Below are 8,513 nucleotides of genomic sequence, written 5' to 3'. Positions count from 1 at the left end.
TCGGTTGATGCTTCAACCGTGCTGCGAGACAAGGAAAGTTTGTGCGCGAGACATTTGCCGTTGTAAACTATCGTAGCTTCTTGCTTGATAGACGCTCTTATTTTATAGGGCATGCAACCTATCCAGAATAGATTCCATAGGTACAAAGCTATACGGGAACGCTCAGTAAGAGAGAACCCAAGTTATGATCGGAGTCCAATGAGAGTGCATTCTACCGTTTGTAAACACGGCAGGCAAAAAATTGCCGATTGCATAGCGCACCTGCGTTGCCCTTATGGTAATCCTCCTGGCCCATATACTGTTGCGCAGTGACAGTATGATATGCAGTTGGAAGAACGAGGTTGAAGTTATGATCGGAGTCCAATGAGAGTGCATTGTACCGTTTGTAAACACGGCAGGCAAAAAATTGCCGATTGCATAGCGCACCTGCGTTGCCCTAATGGTAATCCTCCTGGCCCATATACTGTTGCGCAGTGACAGTATGATATGCAGTTGGAAGAACGAGGTTGAAGTTATGATCGGAGTCCAATGAGAGTGCATTCTACCGTTTGTAAACACGGCAGGCAAAAAATTGCCGATTGCATAGCGCACCTGCGTTGCCCTTATGGTAATCCTCCTGGCCCATATACTGTTGCGCAGTGACAGTATGATATGCAGTTGGAAGAACGAGGTTGAAGTTATGATCGGAGTCCAATGAGAGTGCATTCTACCGTTTGTAAACACGGCAGGCAAAAAATTGCCGATTGCATAGCGCACCTGCGTTGCCCTTATGGTAATCCTCCTGGCCCATATACTGTTGCGCAGTGACAGTATGATATGCAGTTGGAAGAACGAGGTTGAAGTTATGATCGGAGTCCAATGAGAGTGCATTGTACCGTTTGTAAACACGGCAGGCAAAAAATTGCCGATTGCATAGCGCACCTGCGTTGCCCTTATGGTAATCCTCCTGGCCCATATACTGTTGCGCAGTGACAGTATGATATGCAGTTGGAAGAACGAGGTTGAAGTTATGATCGGAGTCCAATGAGAGTGCATTGTACCGTTTGTAAACACGGCAGGCAAAAAATTGCCGATTGCATAGCGCACCTGCGTTGCCCTTATGGTAATCCTCCTGGCCCATATACTGTTGCGCAGTGACAGTATGATATGCAGTTGGAAGAACGAGGTTGAAGTTATGATCGGAGTCCAATGAGAGTGCATTCTACCGTTTGTAAACACGGCAGGCAAAAATTGCCGATTGCATAGCGCACCTGCGTTGCCCTTATGGTAATCCTCCTGGCCCATATACTGTTGCGCAGTGACAGTATGATATGCAGTTGGAAGAACGAGGTTGAAGTTATGATCGGAGTCCAATGAGAGTGCATTGTACCGTTTGTAAACACGGCAGGCAAAAAATTGCCGATTGCATAGCGCACCTGTGTTGCCCTTATGGTAATCCTCCTGGCCCATATACTGTTGCGCAGTGACAGTATGATATGCAGTTGGAAGAACGAGGTTGAAGTTATGATCGGAGTCCAATGAGAGTGCATTCTACCGTTTGTAAACACGGCAGGCAAAAATTGCCGATTGCATAGCGCACCTGCGTTGCCCTTATGGTAATCCTCCTGGCCCATATACTGTTGCGCAGTGACAGTATGATATGCAGTTGGAAGAACGAGGTTGAAGTTATGATCGGAGTCCAATGAGAGTGCATTCTACCGTTTGTAAACACGGCAGGCAAAAAATTGCCGATTGCATAGCGCACCTGTGTTGCCCTTATGGTAATCCTCCTGGCCCATATACTGTTGCGCAGTGACAGTATGATATGCAGTTGGAAGAACGAGGTTGAAGTTATGATCGGAGTCCAATGAGAGTGCATTGTACCGTTTGTAAACACGGCAGGCAAAAAATTGCCGATTGCATAGCGCACCTGCGTTGCCCTTATGGTAATCCTCCTGGCCCATATACTGTTGCGCAGTGACAGTATGATACGCAGTTTGAAGAACGAGGTTGAAGCATGAAGAAAGGACGACATGGACTTGGGTGGATAAAGGACAAGCGCTTGTCCACCCTAGTCCACGTCCTACTTTTCGCGCTTTACCCTCGCTCATCATTAAACACCAACTTGACTAAACAACCACCAGTCTGCGGTGGTCGAACACCCAAAAAATTAACGAAGCCTACCTGGGAGAGATGAGTTCATGAGAGCAATGACACCAAGGTCGAAAGCAAATGTCCCCAGTGAAGCACTGCTGGCCGTCTGAATTTTGAGCGTGACGAACAATGTTTGAAGCAATTATCATAGAATTGACTTATGAGCCAGTTTTCACAGCTTGTGCTTTTTGTGCGCGGAATTGTTCATCCCTCTCATTTCCAAAAATCATGATGGAATGATTCTGTCGGTTAGATGCCAGTCCTCGGGTATTCAGAAGTGCCATAAAGGCATTTATTTACCTATTTTTTTGTGAGTGTTTTTATAACTCAGAATTTTGACAACCCTTTCAGTGATAATGAACATGCAAGACTTTCTAAATTGGAAAAAAACTATACGAGAAAATACCACTCACGCAAAAAAATGTTTGTGATTATTTTACACTTCGACAGAAAATGTTGCCAACAGTGTCGCATACACAGTGGTCTGCCGCAAATCAAAACTAAATGCAGAAATAAACTGACATAACTTATTTTATTGAATGTCGTTGAAAAACCGTGCTAGAAACTACCACTCAGGTGCACAAAAAGTGTTCGTACCTATTTCCCACTACGTCACAAAAGTGTGGCAGCAGCGGGACGCAAAAGTATGTCAACAATAAAAACTAGATGCAGAAAAAACTATCGTAATTGAATAAATGTCGCCTTAAAAACCGTGCGAGAAAATCGCACTCAGATGCATGAGAAGAGTTCGTAGCTGTTTCACAGTTAGACACAAACGTACGGCAACAGTGTTGCGTCTGTCGACAATCAAAACCAGATGCAGAGATAACCAACATATCATCATTTATTAAACGTCGTTAAAGGGACAACGCTTTCTGGGCCCCGCTTTCTCTACCTTTCATCAAAATTCTGTGTGCTGCACAGATTCGCTGGTCATCCACAATTACAGAGTGGAATGGCTCAAAATGTTTTTGTGCAGTGTATATGTTAGGATGCGCGCTGCCATAAAAGTAATTTATTCTATACGTTCTTATAGGCAGTGGCATGAAAGTGGTTCATACTAAGTCCATATGTTGTGTGGGAATAGCAGCCAAAGGAACGCCGAGGCGGAAAGAAGACGACGAAGTGCGCGCGTAGGATGTGTACGCTGCTTAGTGCCGTTGAGCATGGCGGGTGCTGCCCTCCTGGACTGATTTCGGGCCAGGCTGCGCGGACTCGGCCTTCTCCAGCAGTGGTGCACATGAACCAGAACTGCGTTGGTAAGGAGGCCACGCCTCCCGTTGCACAGCATGGGGTTGAGAGCCTATCTGCGTGACGATCTTCGCTGACCATGGGAGCTGGTGAGCCATGCCGAACAAGCAAAGTGAGGTGTCTGTCTTGGCTCTCCTGCAATTCGGACAGGAAAGAGAGAACGCTCTCGCTTCACATTTATTGGGGCCCTGCAGCACGTTTATACCTTCATTAAAGGAGTTTATTGCCTCACGAGTCAGCTGCCGCAAAAAATTTTAGGATCCGTCAAGTACGAGAGGAGTTACACGGATTAGTCGCACGCCTTCATTTCTTTGTCTGCCATCGTACCAGCGATGGCGCTGAAAGCTACACAGGTGTATCGGAATTGTGTAGCAAGTCTAGCAACCATGAGGCTGGCATTGCTTATAAAAGACGAGACGCTACAACAATAAAGGCACTTTTGTTCTGGGTCTCTTGTGTCTGCCTGTCGACGCATGGTGTCAGAAATACAAGCCCAGCGTCCCGCCAGCTAAAACGCCACCATGGAAGCGTTGCCGCCGCCCGAGCGTCTGGTGCTCTCCGAAGCTCCTGCAGAAAACTGGACAAAATTTCGTCAACGCATGGAGCTATACTTCCAGGCCACAACAACGACGCCGGAACGGACCATGGCCCAGAAAGCAGCAATCTTCCTTCACGTTGCAGCTCAGGAAGCACTCGATGTTTTGAACACCTTTCCACTGACGAATGAACAACGCGAGGACTACGATGTAATTGTGCAGAAGTTTGAAGAATACTGTAGTCCGAAGCGAAATGAAACCTACGAACGCTATGTCTTTAGAACACGCCTGCAGCTTGAGGACGAGCCATTTGAGCAATTTTTGAGAGATGTTCAGCTAAAGTCGCAGTACTGCAATTTCGGAGAGCTGAAAAATTCTATGGTTCGAGACCAACTGGTGTGCGGCACGAAAGACAGCAAATTGAGGGCGAGACTTCTGCGAGAGGGGAACCTCACGTTGGAAAAAGCAATAGAGTACTGTAGGACGGCTGAAATCGTTGAGAGTCAAAACCAAGCTTGGGAGCACAGCGAAGCCCAGCTCAACGCTGTACGAAAAAAACAACGGGAACCAAAGAGCTCGCCAAAAAAGGAATGCATGTACTGTGGGCGAAAGCATCCACCAAGGACGTGCCCGGCATGGGGCAAGACATGTGGCGTCTGCCACAAGAAGAATCATTTTGCAGCTTGCTGCAAGGCGCGAAAGAGCGTTCAACAAGTTGACTATCATAATGCGCCCCAAGAACAAACCGAGGAATCCGATGACGAGTTTCAAGTTCTAGTGGTAAGCGTGAACGAGGTATCGAGAAACTCGGAATGGGTAATCGCCACAAAGCTGGCCAACCATGACACAAAGCTAAAGGTGGACACAGGCGCGCAGGCCAACCTTCTTCCCCACTCCCTGGTTCTCAAGCTCGGCAAGACAGCGACAACTCGACCTTCAGCAACGGTATTGACAGGCTACGACGGTGGTGTAATCAAGCATTTTGGAGTCGTCACCTTGCCGCTACGCATCAGCGAAATCGAGGAGCCAACAGACTTTTTCGTCGTTAAGAAAGGCAAGCAAGCGCTCTTGGGACTGGAGACTTGTGAACGCTTCGGTTTGATTTCAAGGGCACAGTGCCTGCAGGTTCAAGGACATCTGGAGTCCAGGATTGTCAGCGAATTTCCACAGCTGTTTTCAGGTCTGGTGTGCTTGAAGGAAACCTGCAGCCTACGCCTCGAAGAAGGGGCGACGCCAGTCGCGTTGCCAGCGCGTCGTGTTCCGTACTCCATCCGAGAGCCAATGCGGGCTGAGCTTGCACGTATGGAACGACACGGCATCATTGAAAAGGTAGAGGAGCCCTCTGACTGGGTAAGTCCTCTGGTCGTTGTCCTAAAAAAGAATGGTGGTTTGCGCATTTGCATGGACCCTCGGCATGTTAATCGTTGCTTAAAACGGGAACATTATCAGCTCCCATCCCGAGATGAAATAGAATCGGAGCTAGCGGGAGCCAAAGTGTTCAGCAAACTAGACGCTAACTGTGGATTTTACCAGATCTCGCTTGACAAAACGTCATCAAAAATCTGCACATTCGGCACACCGTACGGACGCTACCGTTTTCTTAGGCTTCCGTTTGGAATTCGAACGGCAAGTGAAGTGTTTCAGAAGGCAATGAATAACGTGTTTGATGGCCTAGAGGGAACGCGCGTCTACATCGACGATGTGCTTGTGTGGGGCAGAACGCAGGAAGAGCATGACAGGCGTCTCCGGGGCGTTCTAAAGGTAGCGCAGGAAGCTGGCCTCACTTTCAATCGCGAAAAATGCGTCTTTGGCGTTGAGGAAGTGCAGTTTCTGGGTGACCTAATTTCTGAAGACGGCATCAAACCAGATGCACAGCTGGTCAAATGCGTTGCTAACATGCCTATACCTACATCGAAGCAAGGAGTGCAGAAGCTGTTAGGCGCTGTAAATTATTTCGGCAGGTTCATACCAAACTTGTCAGAAAGGACTCGGAACTTGCGCGCATTGCTCAAGCGTGATCATTTGTTTGACTGGACGAGTGCGCACGATAAAGAGTGGAAAGAATTGTGTGACCTCTTATCAACTGCGCCTGTGCTCGCAGTATTCGATTCGTCAAGACGGTCGAAAATAACAGCAGACGCGTCTAGTTTCGCGCTAGGCGCAGCCCTTCTACAGCTGCACGGCAAGAACTGGCGTCCAGTTGCCTACGCTTCACGATCGTTATCAGACACCGAGTCAAGATACGCCCAAATAGAAAAGGAAGCGCTTGGAATAACATACGCATGTGAAAGGTTCCGTGATTTTATAATTGGGTTCCACACGACAGTCGAAACAGATCACCGACCCCTGCTCGCAGTTGCCCAAAAGAACTTGTGTGACATGCCGTCTCGTCTACAGCGTTTTTTCTTGCGTTTAATGCCATTTGACATCTCACTGCAGTACGTTGCTGGAAAGGACTTGCAGTTGGCTGACGCACTGTCCAGGATAGCAGGCAGCGACCAGAGCGCCAGTGAACATGATGCTGATGACTTCACAATCCATGCAACCTCAGTGTTAAATACCCTCGTCAGTCCAGCGATGATGTACCGCCTGGCAGAAGAAACCAAGGCAGACGACGACCTAAGGCAAGTGATCGAGGCCTTGGAAAGTGGCAGCAAAGTTACAGGGCGTTTAGCACCTTTCGAAGCGGAGCTAACATGAGTTAGCGGCGTACTCCTGCGAGGATCGAAAGTCGTAATTCCAAAGAAGCTCAGAAAAACGATGCTACAAAGAGTTCATGAAGGGCACTTAGGGATTGCCAAATGCAAAGGAATGGCAAGGCTACTAATGTTCTGGCCCGGCATGGTCGCGCAAATAGCAGAAATGGTATCTAAATGTCCAACGTGCCGACGATATGCATACCGGCAACCGGATGAACCGCCCTTACCAACGGGCCATCCCCCTGCTCTACCTTGGGCCCGTGTAGGAGTTGACCTCTTTCAACACGCCGGGAAAACGTACCTTGCTGTATATGACGCATACTCTACCTACCCCGAACTGCAGCTCCTCTCACATACGACAAGCCGCCATGTAATTGATCAGCTTGGACTAATCTTTGCGCGTCATGGAATTCCACTCGAAGTGTGCACAGATGGCGGACCACAGTTCGTTTCACAAGAATTTCGCTCCTTCGCCAGAAAGTGCGACTTCAGGCATATAGTGTCAAGTCCGGGGTTCCCTCGTTCAAACGAACTAGCAGAGAAGGGAGTGCAAGTAATGAAGCGTTTGCTCAAGAAGACATTGTTTGCCAAAGAAGATTTATGGATTGGTCTTCTGAATTACAGGATGGCACCACTGGAAGATGGGAGAGCACCGTGTGAGCTGCTTATGGGCAGAAAGCTGAGGGGCCGACTGCCCGATTTCGCTGAATGCCAGGCTCCTGAGGTCAAGAAACACACACAAGCAAGCCAATCAAAGCATCCACTTGCACCACTGAACGAAGGTGAGCAAGTAAGAATTCTAGGGAAAAACGGCTGGACAACAAAAGCGTGGGTCGCAAAACCGCTCGCACCTCGATCCTATCAAGTCCGCACGGAAGATGGAGGCCACCTTCGTCGAAATCGCCAACACTTGCTCAATACCCAAGAGGATTTTAGCGAGCGTCACACTACATATGACGATGACTGGGATGATGCCGCAGCAACGCAGCCGGAGAATGTGCGGGGTGCTCCATTCTCGGGCGAGCCACAAGGTGGACAGCGACAGGATAATGGCCACTCTGAATTATCACCAGGACCACAGCCAGCCACTCCTTGGTCTTTATTACCCGCACCAAAACCCGATCAGACGTCAGGGACTCCTTCGCAACTCCCTGTTGCAACAGAATCCTTCGGCTCAGCGGTCGAGGATGACCAGCCGCCCGTCAGTGAAGAGGTTCGTGCTCGCCGTAGTGCAAGGTCTAGAAAGGGGCCCTCTCGTCTCGCCTATGGAAGAGACTTTCAGCAAATTCCTTAAATTCATATTGTTTTCTTTCTGTGTTCCTTCACAGGAACGGAGGTGTATCGGAATTGTGTAGCAAGTCTAGCAACCATGAGGCTGGCATTGCTTATAAAAGACAAGACGCTACAACAATAAAGGCACTTTTGTTCTGGGTCTCTTGTGTCTGCCGCAAAAAATTTTAGGATCCGTCAAGTACGAGAGGAGTTACACGGATTAGTCGCACGCCTTCATTTCTTTGTCTGCCATCGTACCAGCGATGGCGCTGAAAGCTACACAGGGAGGATGACAAGGGGGCTGCAGCTACGTCCGTTCGTTAGCGCGCGTCATGACCTGGAACAATTTCTTTTCCTTTTTTGAACGCGCGGCTTACTTTCAGTTTGACAGCGAGCGCACAGGGCGGGCACGTCGCGGCATCCCGCGGCAGCCGCAGTAACTCTGCAACTCACGATGCTCAAGTCAGCCAAATGCCGTTGACTTTGTGTTGGTGATTGGGTAATTTTGGATTATGGCATCATTTGTTGAGAAAATAGCGAGCGATTTCTAGCTGACATTTAAAATTAATTGTAAATTCGAGGCCGCGTGCTGCTCAATATTATTTGGCTCGCATGTCCTCAG

The 8,513-nt window shown here is 48.6% G+C and overlaps 1 protein-coding gene across 1 annotated transcript; it reads left to right on the top strand.

Moving 5' to 3' along the window:
* Positions 1-3,905: 3,905 nt before the first annotated feature.
* On the top strand, positions 3,906-8,115 carry LOC119405725 (uncharacterized). The gene is made up of 4 exons (XM_037672588.1): positions 3,906-5,270; positions 6,360-6,544; positions 7,244-7,401; positions 8,081-8,115. Exons 1-4 carry the CDS (start codon positions 3,906-3,908, stop codon positions 8,113-8,115), a joined length of 1,743 nt encoding a protein of 580 aa, XP_037528516.1.
* Positions 8,116-8,513: the final 398 nt, after the last annotated feature.

This window comes from Rhipicephalus sanguineus, chromosome 1 (assembly GCF_013339695.2).
Source record: "Rhipicephalus sanguineus isolate Rsan-2018 chromosome 1, BIME_Rsan_1.4, whole genome shotgun sequence".
NCBI classification, from domain to species: domain Eukaryota; kingdom Metazoa; phylum Arthropoda; class Arachnida; order Ixodida; family Ixodidae; genus Rhipicephalus; species Rhipicephalus sanguineus.
The sequence above is the reverse complement of the archived record's forward strand: the minus strand, read 5'-3'. Positions and strand labels throughout refer to the sequence as shown.

Excerpts from the sequence above, each read along its gene's own strand:
- LOC119405725 (XM_037672588.1), top strand. The coding sequence starts at position 3,906 with ATGGAAGCGTTGCCGCCGCCCGAGCGTCTGGTGCTCTCCGAAGCTCCT. Across the intron at positions 5,271-6,359 it reads TAGAGGAGCCCTCTGACTGG|TACGTTGCTGGAAAGGACTT; the intron begins GTAAGTCCTCTG and ends ATCTCACTGCAG. Across the intron at positions 6,545-7,243 it reads AAGGCAGACGACGACCTAAG|GATGGCACCACTGGAAGATG; the intron begins GCAAGTGATCGA and ends TCTGAATTACAG.